The sequence below is a fragment of the Heterodontus francisci genome, chromosome 47 (assembly GCF_036365525.1).
Source record: "Heterodontus francisci isolate sHetFra1 chromosome 47, sHetFra1.hap1, whole genome shotgun sequence".
Classification (NCBI taxonomy): domain Eukaryota; kingdom Metazoa; phylum Chordata; class Chondrichthyes; order Heterodontiformes; family Heterodontidae; genus Heterodontus; species Heterodontus francisci.
Window position 1 is genome coordinate 8,505,752 of NC_090417.1, and position 16,859 is coordinate 8,522,610.

The following is a 16,859-nucleotide window of genomic DNA, read 5'->3' on the forward strand; positions in this document are numbered from 1 at the left end:
AGAGCTATATCTAACTCCTTCTTGAAAACATACAATGTTTTGGCCTCAACTGCTTTCTGTGGTCGCGAATTCTACAGGTTCACCACTCTCTGGGTGAAGAAATTTCTCCTCATCTCAGTCCTGAAAGGTTTACCCCGTATCCTGAGACTATGACCCCCGGTTCTGGACTCCCCCACCATCAGGAACATCCTTCCTGCATCTACCCTGTCAAGTCCTGTTAGAATTTTAGAGGTGTCTATGAGATCCCCCTTCACTCTTCTGAACTCCAGCGAATATAATCCTAACCGACTCTATCTCTCCTCATACGTCAGTCCCACCATCCCAGGAATCAGTCTGGTAAACCTTCGCTGCACTCCCTCTACAGCAAGAACATCCTTCCTCAGATAAGGAGACCAAAACTGCACACAATATTCCAGGTGTGGCCTCACCAAGGCCCTGTATAATTGCAACAAGACATCCCTGCTCCGTACTCGAATCCTCTCGCTATGAAGGCCAACATACCAATTGCCTTTTTTACCGCTTGTTGGACCTGCATGCTTACTTTCAGCGACAGGTGTACGAGAACACTGCATATTCCCCTCTCTCAGTTTCTCGCCATTCAGATAATAATCTAATTTCCGGTTTTTGCTACCAAGTGGCTAACCTCACATTTATCCACATTATACTGCATTTGCCATGCATTAGCCCACTCACCCAACTTGTCCAAACCACCCTGAACACTCTCTGCATTCTCCTCACAACTCACCCTCCCACCCAGTTTTGTGTCATCTGCAAATCTGGAGATATTACATTTAGTTCCCCCAACTAAATCATGAATATATATTGTGAATAGCTGGGGTCCTAGCACCGATCCCTGCGGTATGCCACTAGTCACTGCCTGCCATTCGGAAAAAGACCCATTTATCCCTACCCTTTGTTTCCTGTCTGCCAACCAATTTTCTATCCATCACAATACACTACCCCCAATTCCATGCGCTTTAATTTTACACGCTAATCTCTTATGTGGGACTTTGTCGACAGCCTTCTGAAAGTCCAAATAAACCACATCCACTGGTTCCCCCTCATCAACTCTATGAGTTACATCCTCAAAGAATTCTGGTAGATTTGTCAAGCATGATTTCCCTTTCATAAATCCATGCTGGCTCTGCCCAATTCTACCACTGTTCTCTAAGTGCTCTGCTATAAAATCTTTGAAAATGGACTCTCGAATGTTCCCCACTACTGACGTCAGGCTGACTGGTCTATAATTCCCTGCTTTCTCTCCACTTCCCTTTTTAAATAGTGGGGTTACATTAGCTACCCTCCAATCTGTATTAACTGTTCCAGAGTCTATAGAATCTTGGAAGACGACCACCAATGCATCCACGATTTCTAGGGCCACTTCCTTAAGTACTCTGGGATGCATACCATCAGGCCCTGGGGATTTATTGACCTTCAATCCCATCAATTTCCACAACACCATTTCTCTACTAATACTGATTTCCTTCAGTTCCTCTCTCTCACTAAGCCCTGTGTTCCCCAACATTTCTGGTATGATATTTGTGTCCTCCTTTGTGAAGACAGAACCAAAGTATGCATTTAGTTTGTCAGCCATTTCTTTGTTCCCCAAAATAAATTCCCCTGTTTCTGACTGTAAGGGACCTACATTTGTCTTCACCAATCTTTTTCTCTTCACATACCAATAGAAACTTTTACAGTCAGTTTTTAATGTTCCCCGCAAGCTTGCTCTCGTACTCTATTTTCCCCTTCTTAATCAATCCCTTGGTCCTCCTTTCCTGAATTCTAAACTGCCCCCAATCCTCAGGTCTGTTGTTTTTTCTAGCAAATTTATATGCCTTTTCCTTGGATCTAATGCTATCTCTAATTTCCCTTGTAAGCCATGGTTTGGCTACCTTTCCCGTTTTACTTTTGCACCAGACGGGGTAAACAATTGTTGCAGTTCATCCATGCGCTCTTTAAATGTTTGCCATTGCCTATCCACCATCATCCCTTTAAGTAACGTTTTCCAATCAGTCAGAGCCAACTCGCGCCTCATAGCTTTGTCTCTAGCCAAGCTATTCCAGTAAAGCTGCAGCACGGGTATCCATCTGACAAAGTGTAAAATTGCCTAGGTTAGCTCCTGTCCACAATAAGTAGGATAAATCCAATTCGACCATCAGCCTACTCTCAATCATCAGCCCTACTCCAAACATGGACAAAAAAGAGCTGAATTCCAGAGATGAGGCAAGAGTGACTGCAATTGACATCAGGCAGCATTTGACCGAGTAGGGCATCAAGGAGCCCAAGCATAATTGAAGTTAATGTGAATCATGGGGAAAACATTCCACTGGAGAGAGTCATACCAGCACAAAGGAAGATGATTGTAATTGTTGGAGGTCAAAGGAGGCCCAGGATGCTGTGGCAGGGGTTCCTCCTATTCCCAACATCTTCAGCTGCTTCATGAATGACCCTCCCTCTAGTTGGGATGTTCACTAATGATTGCAGTGTTCAGTTCTATGAGCAACTCTTCAGATAATGAAGCCATCCATACATACATACGAACATATGAATTAGGAACAGGAGGAGGCCATTCGATCCCTCGAGTGGAGCCTGCTCCACGATTTGATAAGATTATGGCTGATCTGATTGTGGCCTCAACTCTATTTTCCTGTCTACCTGCTATAAGCTTATAATACCTTGTTAATCAAGAATCGATCCAGCTCAGCAATAAAAATATTCAATGACCCTGCCTCCACTGTTCTCTGTAGAAGAGAATGCCACAAACTAACAACCCTATGAGAGAGAAAAATTCTCCTCATCTCCATCTCAAATAGGAGACTCCTAATTTTTAAACTGTGTCCCCTCGTTCTTGTTGTGTGATTGCCTTTAAGAGTAATGTACCTTTAAGATCTTAGTATGCCAATGAGCCAAGTGCCAGGATGCAGTCATGCCAGTCTCACTTTGCCAGTGTTACACCAAGAGGCAAGTCCTGTTACAGTTAGCTCTATACTGTATATATTTGTTAGCTGTTCAATAAACCTGTTTGAGATCTTCAAACAACCTGAACTCCACACACTTCATTTATGTTGCATCAGTCAACATAAAAAAAAACTTTTCATTGCAGTTGTAGTTTCTCTCTTAAGGGAAAACATCCTCTCAGCAACCACCCTGTAAAATCCCCTCAGGATTTTATATGTTTCAAAAAAATCAGCTCTCATCCTTAGAAACTCCAATGGATACAGGCCCAACCTGTCCAATATTTCCTCATAAGATAACCCCTTCATCCCAGGAATCAGTCGTTTGAAGCAACTCTGAACCACTTCTAATGTAATTCTCTCCTTTCTTAAGAAAGGAGACCAAAACTGTATCCAGTACTTCCTTTGCAATAAATGACAACATTCCAGTTGCCTTCCGAATCACTTACTGTACCTGCATACTAACTTTTTGTGATTCATATCGCAGGACACCCAGATCCCTCTGTACCACAGAGATCGGCAATCTCCATTTAAATAATATACTGCTTTTCTATTCTTCCTGCCAAAGTGGACAAGTTCACACTTACTCACAATATACTCCGTCGACCAAATTTTTGCCCATTCACTTAACTTAACTCAACCTCCCTTCAGGAGGTGTGTGGATATCCTTGAGGGGGTGCAGAGGAGGTTTGCCAGAATGGTTCCAGAGATGGAGAATTTTAGGTACAAGGTTAGGTTGGAAAAGCTAGGTTTGTTCTCCTTAGAACAAGGGAGATTGAGGGGTGATTTAATAGAAGTGTACAAGTTTATGACTGGCTGAGATATGTGAGACAAAGAAAAACTGTTCCCATTAACAAAGGCTACAAGGACTAGGGGACACAGATTGAAACCTTTAGGAAAAAGATGCAGGGTGAAATATGAGGAAGTATTTTTTTTTAACGCAGGTGGTGACCTGGAACTCGCAGCCCACAAGCCTGGTGGAAGCAGAGCCGACCAATGACTTCAAAGAGGAAGTTGGATGGCCACCTGAGAGAAATAGACTTGCAGGGCCACAAGGATTGAGCTGGGGAGTGGGACCGACTGCATAGCTCCATGAAGAGCATGGCATGGACTTGATAGGCTGAATGGCCTCCTTCAGTGCATAAATAACTCCATGACTTTTTAGATTCTTTCTGTCCTCTTCACAATTTATACTCCTACTTTTCTTTGTGTCATCAACAAATTGAGCAACCATACATTCGGTCCCTTCATCCAAATCATTGATATTGATTGTAAATAGTTCAGAACCCAGGACCGATCCCTGTGGCATTCCATTAGTTGCAGCTTACCAACCCGAAAATGACCCATTTATCCCTACTCTCTGATTCCTGTCAGCTAACCAATCCTCTATGCTAATATGTACCCCCTACACCATGTGCTTTTATTTTGTGTCGTAACCTTTGATGTGGCATATCATCAAATGCCTTTTGGAAATCCAAGTACACCACATCTACAGGTTCCCCTTTATCCAACTTGCTTGTTACTTCCTTCAAGAACTCCAATAAATTAGTCAGACACAAATTCCCTTTCACAAAACCATGTTGACTCTGCCTGATTGCATTTAGAGTTTCTAAGTGCTCTGCTTTAACCTCCTTCATAATAGATTGTAGCATTTTCCCTTTGACAGATGTTAGACTAACTGGACTGTAGTTTCCTGCTTTCTGTCGCCATCCCTTCTGTTTTCCAATCTGATGGGACCTTTCCAGAATTGAAGGAAATTTTGGAAATTACAACCAATGCATTGACAATCTCAGCAGCTCGTTCTTTTAAGACCCTCAGTTGCAGGCCATTAGGTCCTGGAGACTTGTCAGCCTTGAATTCGAATCGTTTTCTCAGTACCCTTTCCCTGGTGATTTTAATTGTTTTAAGTTCTTTCCTCCCTATCTTGATTTACAGGTATTTCTGGGATGTTCGTTGTGTCTTCTACAGTGAAAACAAACAAAAAAAAATCTGGTCAACACTTCCACTATTTCTTCATTTCCCAAGATTAATTTCCCCAGACTCACTCTCTAGAGGACCAATGCTCACTTTAGTTACTTTTTTCCTTTTTAAATATTTGTAGAAACTCTTAGTGTTTTTATATTTCTGTCCAAACTACTAACCTAGCAGTAATCGCCACAGAATTGTATGCTTTTTATTTTACTTTCTCAGCGGAATGTATCTTTGCTGAGTGTTAAGAAATATCTCCTTAAACGTCTGCCACTGCATCTCTACTGACCTATCCCTTTAAACTAGTTTTTTTGATTCGTTTATGGAATGTGGGAGTCGCTAGCTCAGCCAGCATTTATTGCTCATCCCAATTACCCTTGAGAAGGTGGTGGTGAGCTGCCTTCTTGACCGGCTGCAGTCCGTTGGGTGTAAGCACACCAACAGTGCTGTTAGGAAGGGCATTCCAGGAATTTGACCCAGCGACAGTGAAGGAATGGCGATATAGTTCCAAGTCAGGATGGTGCGTGGCTTGGTGTGGATCTTGCAGGTGGTGGTGTTCCCATGCATCTGCTGCCCTTGCCCTGGGTGGTAGAGGTCTCGGGTTTGGAATGTGCCGTTGAAAGTGCCTTGGTGAGTTGCTGCAGTGCATCTTGTTGATGGTACACATTGCTGCCACTGTGTGTCGGTGGTGAAGGAAGTGAAGATTGAAGGTGGTGGATGGGGTGCCAATCAAGCGGATTGCTTTGTCCTGGATGGTGTCAAGCTTCTTGAGTGTTGTTGGAGCTGCACCCATCCAGGCAAGTGGAGAATATTTTAACATACTCCTGACTTGTGCCTTGTAGATGGTGGACAGGCATAGAGGAGTTTGAAGGTGAGTTATTTGCCATAGAATTCCCAGCCCCTGACCTGCTCTTGTCGCTATAGTATTTATGTGGCTGGTCCAGTTCAGTTTCTGGTCAATGGTAACTCCCAGGATGTTGATGATGGGTGATTCAGCGATAGTAATGCCATTGAACATTAAGGAGAGATGGTGAGATTCTCTCTTGTTTGAGATGGTCATTGTCTGTTACTTGTGTGGCGCTGTCACAAACCTGTAATTATTTTTCTCCTCAGATTAAAAACAGTGTGTATGCCTTTGAGACTCTTTAAAAAAGTGCACCTTTAAGCAAGAGAAGGTTTTGGAATTCCTGAGACACAGTGCGCAGCAGCTGCATTTTTGTTACCCTGGGCAACAGCAGGAGAGAGAGAGAGAGAGAGGTCACGTGGTAATGTTTCCACTTGGCTGTGGAACTGGCAGAAACCGGCTGAAACCAGTTAGTTCTGAGAGACTTTCCAGCAAGGCGAACTGAAGAGAAAGAAGCTGTCTATTTCCTTTCAGCAGAAAATTCCACAAAGAGCTACAAGCCAAGTTAATTCCCTAAGTAAAGAAGAAAAGCCTTCTTTTTCAAGAAACCATTTGTATTGCTGTGCTCATCATTCAAAGAACTGTTCAATGCTTGCTGCAGCCAAAGAGTTGAATGCCTATGTACTGAAGGACTATTTTCATCAAATCCATGTGAAGACTTGGAGTGACCTTTGACTATTTCCACATTATAAGACCTCATCCACCAGGAACGTAACCTACAGAAACATATTTATTTTAGTTATTAGTTTAGTTTAGAGATACAGCACTGAAACAGGCCCTTCGGCCCACCGGGATTGTGCCGACCATCAACCACCCATTTATACTAATCCTACACTCATTCCATATTCCTACCACATCCCCACCTGTTCCTATATTTCCCTACCACCTACCTATACTAGGGGCAATTTATAACAGCCAATTTACCTAGCAACCTGCAAGTCTTTGGCATGTGGGAGGAAACTGGAGCACCCGGAGGAAACCCACGCAGACACAGGGAGAACTTGCAAACTCCACACAGGCAGTACCCAGAATTGAACCCGGGTCGCTGGAGCTGTGAGGCTGCGGTGCTAACGATTGCGCCACTGTGCCGCTCCTATTCTTAAGAGACAGCTAATTTTAAGAACTCCGCTTTTAAAACCGGTTAATGCTCGTTTTTGAGTGTATGTGTGTGAATGCGGGAGTTAGATTAAAATAAAAAGTTATAAGGTCTTTAGACATATGTTTATCTTAATAGTGTTTAAGACTTACTTCTAATAAATAGTTAATTTGTTGTTGTCTAAAGATACCGGGTTTGGTCTGTTTCATTCTGGAGTTACTAGAGTGTTTGGCTGTTTTCCGATTGGGTGTGAAAGCTCAATAATATGCTGCAACCTGTGGAGTGACGAGATTGAATTGACAGTCCGTTGTTCCCGCTCCAGTCATAACAGCACGAATGTTACTTGCCACTTATCAGCCCAAGCCTGGATGTTGTCCAGGTCGTGCTGCATATGGACGTGGCTGCTTCAGTATCTGAGGAGTCGCGAATGGTGCTGAACCTTGTGCAATCATCAGCGAATAACCCCACATCTGACTTTATGATGGAGGGAAGGTCATTGATGAAGCAGCTGAAGATGGTTGGGCTTAGGGCACTACCCTGAGGAACTCCTGCAGTGATGTCCTGGGACTGAGATCATTGACCTCCAAAAACCACTACCTTTCCCAATCTGATTCATCCAATCTATACGTAGATTAAAATCACATTTGATTATTGCTGTACCTTTCTTATAAGCCCCCATTATTTCTTCCTGTACACTCTGTCCGACAATGTAGCTACTTTTTGGCGCCTATAAACTACTTTCACAAGTAGCTTTGTACCTTTGCTATTTCTTATCTCTACCCAATCTGATTCCACATCTTGATCTTTCGAACTCAGGTCATCACTCACTATTGTACTAATGTCATCCTTAATTAACAGAGCTACCCCACCACCTTTCCTAGCTTCCTGTCCTTCCAAAATGTCAAGTACCCTTGAATATGCCGACCTGTAGCAAAATCTGGACAAGATTCACACTTGCGCTGATAAGTGGCAAGTAATATTCACAGCACAAGTGCCAGGCAATGACTATCTTCAACAAGAAAGATGCTAATCACTAAAATAAGAGCAAAATACTGTGGATGTTGAACTCTGAAATGAGAACAGAAAATACTGAAAATGCTCAGCAGGTCTGGCAGCATCTGTGTAGAGACAAGGAGAGTTAACGTTTCAAGTCTGTGACATTTCATCAGAACTAGCAAAAGTTAGAAACGTAACAAGTCTTTCAGCAAGTGAAAAGGGGAAGTGGGGAAGAAGAACAAAAGAGTCTAATCACCTCCCCTTGACCTTCAACAGTATTACTACCACCAAATGCCCCACAGTCAAAATCCTGTGGGAATCACAATTGACCAGAAATTAAACTAGGCCAGTCACACATATACTGTGGCTACAAGAGCAGGTCAGAAATTGGTTACTCTGCAGCGAGTAATTCACCACCTGACGCCCCAAAGCTTTTCCAGCATCTACAAGGTACAAGGAGTGCGATGGAATACTCTCCACTTGCCTGGATGAGTGTAGCTTCAACAACACTCAAGAAACTCGACACCATCCAGGACAAAGCAGTTGGCTTAACTGGTATCCCATCTACCACCTTAAGCATTCAGTTCCTCCATCACTGGTGCAGAATGGCTGCAGTGTGTATCATTTCCAAGATACATTGCAACAACTCATGAATGCTTCTTCAACAGCATTTCCAAATCATGTGACTTCTGTCACCTAGAAAGACAAGGGCAGCCAGCACATGGGACACCACCACCTGCAAGTCCCCCTCCAAGTAACACATCATCCTGATTTAGAAATGTATCGCCATTCCTTTATTGCCACTGGATCAAAATCCTGCAACTCCCTACCGAACAGCACCATGGGAGTTGCTACACCACACAGAGGGCAATGGTTCAGGAAGATGGCTGAGCACCTTGTCAAGGGCAATTAGACATGAGCAAGACTGCCAGCAACATCCACATCCATGAATGAAAAAAACCCAAAAATGGTCTAAACTCACTCAGGAACCAGTCGCCTATGTAGCACTTCCATCCCAGAGCTGGTGTACAAACGCTAACACTGCTAGTAATCCAGAAACAATCTGCTGAGTTTGGTCTGGAGCCAGGAGGGTTTCTCAAAGACTGAGCCCAGTCATGTGACAAATGAAAATATCACACACCTGCTGACAGAATTGGTGTTAACTTGTTGGGTGAATCATCATTCCACTCTGTGGAGGAAGGCCCAGTCAAACATGTTTAAACATAGCTCATAACTTTCAGTGAAAAGGTACAAAACAACCTGTTGATCAGACAAAAAAAAACACAAGGGAAGCACACTGCAAGCAAACTTGTATCTAAGATGAATTCAGCAGCCTTCAAGGTAAGTTCTTTTTCAAGTTAACCATTTTACTCATGCTTTCACTTCCAGCAATCAGTACTGAGGAAATGTTGGGATGGATCAGCAGCAATGACAATATATAGCAAACTCACTGAAACACATTGATCTTTTTTTTAAAGAGCAACACATATCATTATAAGGTCCATTTTTAAACAAAAAAGAACAAATGTGTTGTTGATGCAGAGGATTGGGCTTGTCTATGATGCCCTCCATGGCTGAATTTCCTGCCCACATGCACCGTAAGGCTCGCACATGGAGAATGATCACTTTGTGCCTAGGGTTCTATACCCCAGTATATGTCAGAAAACTCAGAAGAGGACGACAGGACATGAGATTCTGAACAGGTCTGTTTGCTTTCATCTGCACTTTATCCTTCAAGTGTCTAACATTGCAGAAATATTAGCCCGTGACAGACAGATTCATAAAATCTATGCAGTAAGGCATCTTCTCTTTGAGACTGGGTTAGGTACTCAGTAAACATCAGAGTGCTTTTATAGTTATGTAATGAGTCTTGTGATTGGAAAAAAATCAGAAAGTATGTGTGGGTTCAGACAGTAAACTTTCTCTGGTTTCTATGTACTTGCCCCTCTGTTTTTCTCATTTTATTTTGTCTCTCAGTCTCTTCCTTTTAATGCCACTAATTAAAGCTGTGTAAATCTGTTACTGGAGACAGTGGCAAAAGTTACAGACCCTTCTCTGAAATAGTGCCAATGGATCATATGCCCCTGCAACAATAAGACATTAATAAACTTGCAAGATGGGCATGTAATTAGCAAATGAATTTCAAGATAGGGAAGTGTGAAGCAGGACATCATGGTTGGAAGAATAAAGAGGCCACATATCCTTAGAAAATAAGTGTACAAATGTAGTTGAAGAGCAGAGGGATCTGGGTGTACAGGTAGACAAGACACTGAAGAAGATGCAAAAAAAAATTACTAGAACTATACCAGAACTGGAAGGTTATATCTATCAGTAATAAGATTGAATAGGATGGGAGGCTTTTTAAGGTTATGACAGGGTTTGATAGAATAGACAGAGAGAAGATGTTTCCAGTTATGGTGGAGACCAGTACTAGGGGCCATAAATATAAGATAGTCACTACTAAATCCATTAGAAAATTCAGAAGAAACCTCTTTACCCAGAGAGTGGTGAAAATGTGGAATTCGCAAACCACAAAAAGCAACTGAGGCAACTTACATAGACATATTTAAGGGGAAGCTGGATAAACACACGAGGGAAAAAAGAATAGGATATGTTAATGAGGTTAGGTGAAGAAGGTTGGGAGGTGGCTTGTGTGGAGCATAAACACCAGCATGGACCTGTTGGACTGAATAGCCTGTTTCTGTGTTGGAGATACTATGTCGCAAAACAGGCCTCAGAACTTTTACAACAGGAGCTGCACAATGAAGCCTGATGCTATTGTTATGCATGGAAGGAGCCGTGTTGAAATGAAAAATGAAGTGGAGGAATTATGAAAATAAAAAGTCAACTAATAAACTAAACCACAAAAACACAGACATTTGTACCACAGTCAAAATGGAGTAGTGGCCACATGACCCCTCCTGTACTGGGAATCAACAAAAGTGTCTGCAAAGACAAAACTCATGAACTGCTTCTGAAAAGCTCTGGGCAGAATTTGAAATTGACAGGAACACCATTGCACATTGATGACTCCTATATACATGAATGAACTAACAAAAGATTCTCAATATATCTTACTCGCAGCCCAAACCAAAATGAATAGGTATGAAATAGCATCATTATAAAAGAATTGCCCCCGTTCAGACATCGATAGCCATGGTTTCCATATCCTGGTCCATTATGTGGTCACACCAGAGGAGAGGGCCATATGTCACCTCAAAGAAAATCAGAGGTGATGGATTTTGACCTTAATAGGTAACCCTCGGGAGACCGTGAGAAAATGCCAAGGCCACAGAAAGTCAGAGGCTGTGAAAGGGATCCAGCCAAGCAGAAGAACCCTGTTGAAAAAGAATTGAACCACTACTACCAGCAGAGAAATTATAAAATGACTTTGAGACTCTTCATCTGTCAAGGTAAACCAAATTCACACCACCAACTTTGGGCTGAGTTTTAACCACTAGAATTCTACAACATCTCAGCAAGTTCAAGACTGCAAACAACCAGGCCTGCACCTTTAAAAACAACTTTTCCTCCTGAGGAAACTGAGCAATATTCTGTAAACCACAAATTCTTGTCACCTTGAAGTTTAAAACTTTTCTTTATCTATCTATCCTTGTGAATTTGTGAGTGGGTGAAGGTTGCGACCATTTTGGGAATTGTTTTTTAAAAATTGGGTTTTTTTAACCTCTGAGAAAACCTGTCATTTGTCTGTTTATTTGACCCTAAAAACACTCATGAACTAACAGACCATTTTAACAAAACACGATTGCGGTCAGTTGGGAGGGGTGAAAAGTGGAAGCCACCCACATCACTTGCCACCCATCCGTAACAATATTCTCAGTTGACGTCCACACTTTCCAGCAGAGGTCACCAAATCGTGGCTAAGAATAAGTACCATGGCTATTTTCAACTCTTCCTAGCCCAGTATAGCTTGTAATTTTTGATTAGAAGTAAATTATGGTTAGGATTTTGTGCAATCAGAAGTGTCCCACATTTCACAACCACCAAAGATGTAAGGGAGTTAAACAAAGATCTTGCTCGCAAAGACAAAGCAGAGAGCTGGATGTGATGCCGCAATATAATGTTCACCTGGGCCACCTAATGTGCAGAAGAAGGCTGCATTCAATCAGAAGTTAAATGACGGAGCTGGAAAGAGCAGTAACCAACACAAGCACTTTACTTGGAAACAATGATGCTTCCCCTTTGTGCCAAGTTCCACAATGAAAGACACAAAACTTCGAATTTGCCCTGTCCAGCTGCACAAAAACAAACCAGCAACAAATTGTGGTATAGTGGTAGAACCCGATCCTAGACACTTCCTTCCCGAACCCAGATACACTGAGGCGAATTGCAATAGCCTACTGCCACTTGGCCTAAGATCAACCAAGTCAACAGAGGCTGAGAATCAAACCCGGGACCTTCCTGTTTCTTGTGTACTAGTAATACACAATTCATTAGTTACCACAGAAAATATGGGGAGAATGTCTGGCATCTCATAATCTGTTGGTAGAAACATCTTCTGGAAACACAAATTTACTGTTCGCAGAATTTTAACTTTTCACCCATTGCAACCCATGACATTTTGCTGTCTTACATTTCTTTATTTGCAGTCCACCAGAGTTGTCATAACTTGTCTAGCCTTGTGGAGGTGCCTATTTAGAAAGAACCAATCAATCCCTTCTTTGTTTCTTCAGTGTCCTCCCACTGAAGCAGGATTGTTGCACAAGCAGAAGCTTGACTGCAGCCAGCAGCAAACAGGTTTGCACTGAAGCCAGTTCCACAACTTAGTCACGGATGAATCTCATTATTTATATGCTTCTTGCCCAGACTTGTATCAAACATCGTTGAAGGCAGAACAGTGCAACTGACAGGCATCAACAGGTGCTGCTGCTGTTTTCAGTGTCCCTTTTCCATGCTGTGAGTGACTGATCTGGTTGGGAGAAGATCAAACAACGATGGCTTTGAAATGGAATAGAGTTTGGTTTCAAGTAAGGAATTTATTTAAACAAGTGTCAGGGGATGTCGGTTCCAACCATGCAACGTCACTGTCAGGACAATAGAGCTGTTTGCTTTCTGTTTGGTTCCCAGCTGAGTTTTTCACCTTTTTTTGCCAGCTTTTTCCCCTCCTTCCGAAGGCAGTCTTTAGATAGCGCTCACAAACATTATTCTTCCGTGTCAGACTTTGAACACAGGGCCTCTCATAAAGTGCAATTCTGCTCTCGTCCGACATGTATGTGCATGCACATACTTCGCAGTCGGGTCACTGAATAGCAATCAGGAGCAAAAATGCTGCCTGACTTTTCCCACATCTAACCCAGAGGCACTGGGACCAATTCTGCGACTGTGGCTCAGATCAGCTTACTGTATAGGCTGTGATTTGAGCCTTTGGCCACCAGCTTTGCATGATACATGACCACTTCAATTTTGGAGTGGACAGCTGACATGCTCTTCCTAACTCAATAGGTGGTCATAATCGCAAATTATGTAAGGTAAGAACAAGTTTAGATGTTAGGAAGTGATTCTTTTCTACGAAGTGCACTGTGGGACAGGCTCGTGTGCTGAATTCACTGGTTGACAGAATTCCTCCAAGTGAGAGCTGGACCCGTTTCTGGCTGGTGGAGAGATCACCTTGTACAAAAGGTATGTACTGTGTGATCAGGGTCAGGGTGGTCTCCTGAACTCGTTTTGATTACCTAAGAACTCTGAGAGAAATTTTACAGATTCCTCCCCGCCCCCTCCACCCCAATTGACTTTGGTTTTTATCTTTTTTTTCTCTCTCCCTGGCTTTTAGGTAGGGTGGGGAATGTATATATTTTGATGCACAAGGCATTGTGGATGTGTGGGACAGGCTGAATGGACTAGTGGCATTTTTTGTGTCGTTATTCTTTGAACATTTTATTTGAACCATTCTGCAACCACCATTCAGGAGGCTCCTGAGTCTGACTCTTCCTTTAAGTCTGCCCACTGTTCTGCCAAAAACCACCTTACTTCCTCCTGAAGTAAGTTAATTTAACCTTCCAAAAGAAGAATCTTGGTGCATATCTGCAGCTTACCACTGTTGGACACAGCATGTTCGCAAAAAAGGACTTGGTCACTGAACTGCACCTGTCTTTTTTGTTCTAAAACATAAACTCCAGTTTAATGGATTAAATCCATGGTCTAGTGTAGTAGTGAGCCACACAGGCAAACAAAGGGTCAGGTGAGATGATCTTGACATGAATGTCAGTTTGAGTTCTACAGTTTGGTCTCTGACACTCCTGATGGAAATTGAAATGGTGTTGAAGGCTGAAGTGGACAGGATCAGGCTTAGCTGTGACCCTGCTGAACTGAAATATCACACACTTGTTATGTAATTTGTTTCACTTGCAGCAAAATATCAGAACCCACCTGAGGAATCATAATGCTTCTTTATTCTTTATTTATATATCTAACCAGATGTTTTTTTCTCTTCCTCAAGGAGCTGTGCAGGTTTGTACCCTTCCTGCTGAGTGTCTGTATTTATTTTGTATTGGCACCGCAGTCTTCCTGTCCCTTGTGGATGAAGGCTCTCCTCAAATGCTTGCCCATTTTGTTTCTGTGTACATATATTTTGACTCATGGAATAAACATGTACACACACTCCAAAGCTCCAAAGCTCCTTGCAGGCCTCCTATTTTCAGCAGCAGGAGATATCTTCCGCTCCACATCTACACAGCTGTATCACTTTCTTGGTAAGTATGGGGAAAACAGACGAAAGATTTGCATGTTACATAAATAATGTTGCGTATTTAAATATTTTTCTGATGTATTTTGTTCAGCAATATCATAATTTTCAACGTTCAAACTTTAGGAAAGATATCGTGGGCTTGGAGGGAAGGGAGTGGGTGGGGGTTGGAGAGCGGTCCAGTGTCAATTCGACCTGTATGATACTTGGGATCAAAGAATTTAGCGACAATAAGAGACTGGGTAAACCTGATTGCTAGTCCCTGGAGATAAACTGTTCGAGTGATCTGATTTGAGGTATTTCAAATAATGAAAGGAATTAAACAAAAGGTCAAAATTTTAGAATCGAAAACTAAGCCAGATAAAAGCAGATCCAGAAAAATTCTCCACAAAAAAATTGTGGGACTGTGGAATTAAATATTGGGAAGACAGAAGCCATTGCCTTCGGTCACCAACACAAACTGTGTCCAAGCCACCAAATTCATCCTCCTCCCTGCCCACTGTCTGAGAATGAAAAGGACCTTTCGCAAACTTGGTGCCATATTTGACCCCAAGATGAGCTTCTGACGCCATATCCTCTCCATCACCAAGACCTCCTATTTCCACCTACATAGAGTTGCCTGTCTCTGCTCATGCCTCAGTCCATTTACTACCGAAATCCTCATCCATGTCACTGTTACCTTTAGACTTGACTATTCCAGTGTTCTCCCGGCCAACTTCCGACCTATCCTCCGTAAACTTCAGCTCCCCAATAACTCCACTCCCTGTATCTCAGCTCACACCAAATCCTGCTCACCCATCACCATTGCTTGCTGACCTACATTGGCTCTTAGCCTTATGTAAAAATCTCTCCATGACATCGCCCCTCCCTATCTCTGGAATCACCTCCAGCCTTACAACCCTTTGAGATCTCTGCACTGCTCCAATTCTGGCATCTTCCACATTCTCAATTTTCACTGCTCCATCACTGCCTACCATGCCTTCATCTGTCTAGGCAACAAGCACTGGAGTTCCCTCCCTAAACTTCTCAAACTGTCTTCCTTTAAGTCGCTCCTTAAAACCTCCTTCTATGATTATGCTTTTGGTTACCTGTCCTGATATATGTAATATCAACAGAAAATGCTAGAAATAGGTCAGGCAATGTCTGTGATCAGAAAGGCCTCAGTGCTCTTTGGTCCAAAGAGAGAAAAATCAGCTTGGCTATCAAATCCTGGTCACTATCCAAAGGAACCAGGAGGAAAGTGTACCTAGTGTTGCTATCAAATGAGGATGGGATCAGACTCCACTGTGATAGCATTTACAGTCCAGACTCAGGTGAAGAACAGCTACCTGGCCATCTACCAATGGGGTTCCAGAATAAATCCTTGGTTTCAGGAAGGGAGGCAAGAAAATTGAAAACAAAATCAAATGGAAAATGCAAAGTTTTATGCAAACCGTGTTTATCTCGGAGCCACAGATAAATAGGAGTCTCAGAAAAAGATGGTGTGCAAAAGCATCACATAACTAGAACATAAACAGAAAATAAATAGAATAGAATTATCGAGTGTATGAGGAAGTCATGGTTTATTCTGCTGTCATTTCAGGTGACCTCATGTTTGGGCTCACACATGTTTTCTACATCTGGATGTTTGGTGCAAAACCTTTAAACCTGCTGGCAGGCTTTTTTCTGGTGGTTGTCGGTACCATATACTTGCTGTTCCTCAACAGATGCCTCTGGGATCAAAAGCCCTTCCAGTGGGCAGCCTACCTCTACATCAGTTTAATTGGAACTATGGCCTGGCGTGCTACTGCTGGCACACTGTTCAATCAGCACTGGTCTTGGACAAAGTTGTTTGCCACAATTGGAGGATTGCTTTTTATAGTATCTGATTTCACCTATGCTGTCAGCTTGTACTGCTTTCCCGTATATAACTCTGGAATGATTGCAGCCACCTATTATACAGCACAGATGCTTATCACACTTTCAGCCGTAAACACTCAGAATACGATGATCAAAAACAGAAAAGAAAGCAACTTACCATTGTCTAAAACAATATAGCCTTGGCTGGTTAAGTTTATGTCATCCTGTACCTGATAAGATACTGTAGTAATGGTCTATTGGAAATAAAAGGTTACTTTTTTCATTGACAAAGACGTAAACCTAATTCTTTTCCTCACTTCCCCTTCTCTGAGCATTTTACAGATTTGAGCTAAGAAAAAAAAGAAATATGTTCCAATAAAATGTTGACCCTGCTTGTGT

General features: G+C 42.4%; 1 protein-coding gene across 2 annotated transcripts; it reads left to right on the forward strand.

Moving 5' to 3' along the window:
• The first annotated feature begins 9,120 nt into the window (after positions 1-9,120).
• Positions 9,121-16,724, forward strand: LOC137357037 (lysoplasmalogenase TMEM86A-like). Of its 2 annotated transcripts, XM_068022982.1 has the most exons (4): positions 9,121-9,259; positions 12,746-12,906; positions 14,376-14,628; positions 16,204-16,724. In XM_068022982.1, the coding sequence occupies exons 2-4, from the start codon at positions 12,874-12,876 to the stop codon at positions 16,656-16,658; spliced, it is 741 nt and encodes a 246-aa protein (XP_067879083.1). In that variant the 5' UTR covers positions 9,121-9,259; positions 12,746-12,873; the 3' UTR covers positions 16,659-16,724. The 2 variants fall into 2 exon arrangements, with proteins under 2 accessions (XP_067879083.1, XP_067879082.1); XM_068022981.1 differs by lacking the exon at positions 9,121-9,259 and having other exon boundaries at positions 12,653-12,906.
• Positions 16,725-16,859: the final 135 nt, after the last annotated feature.

Coding starts and splice junctions, on each gene's coding strand:
- LOC137357037 (XM_068022982.1), top strand. CDS start 12,874: ATGGCTTTGAAATGGAATAGAGTTTGGTTTCAA. Junction 12,907..14,375: donor GGAATAGAGTTTGGTTTCAA/GTAAGGAATTTA, acceptor CTCTTCCTCAAG/GAGCTGTGCAGGTTTGTACC. Junction 14,629..16,203: donor ACAGCTGTATCACTTTCTTG/GTAAGTATGGGG, acceptor CTGTCATTTCAG/GTGACCTCATGTTTGGGCTC.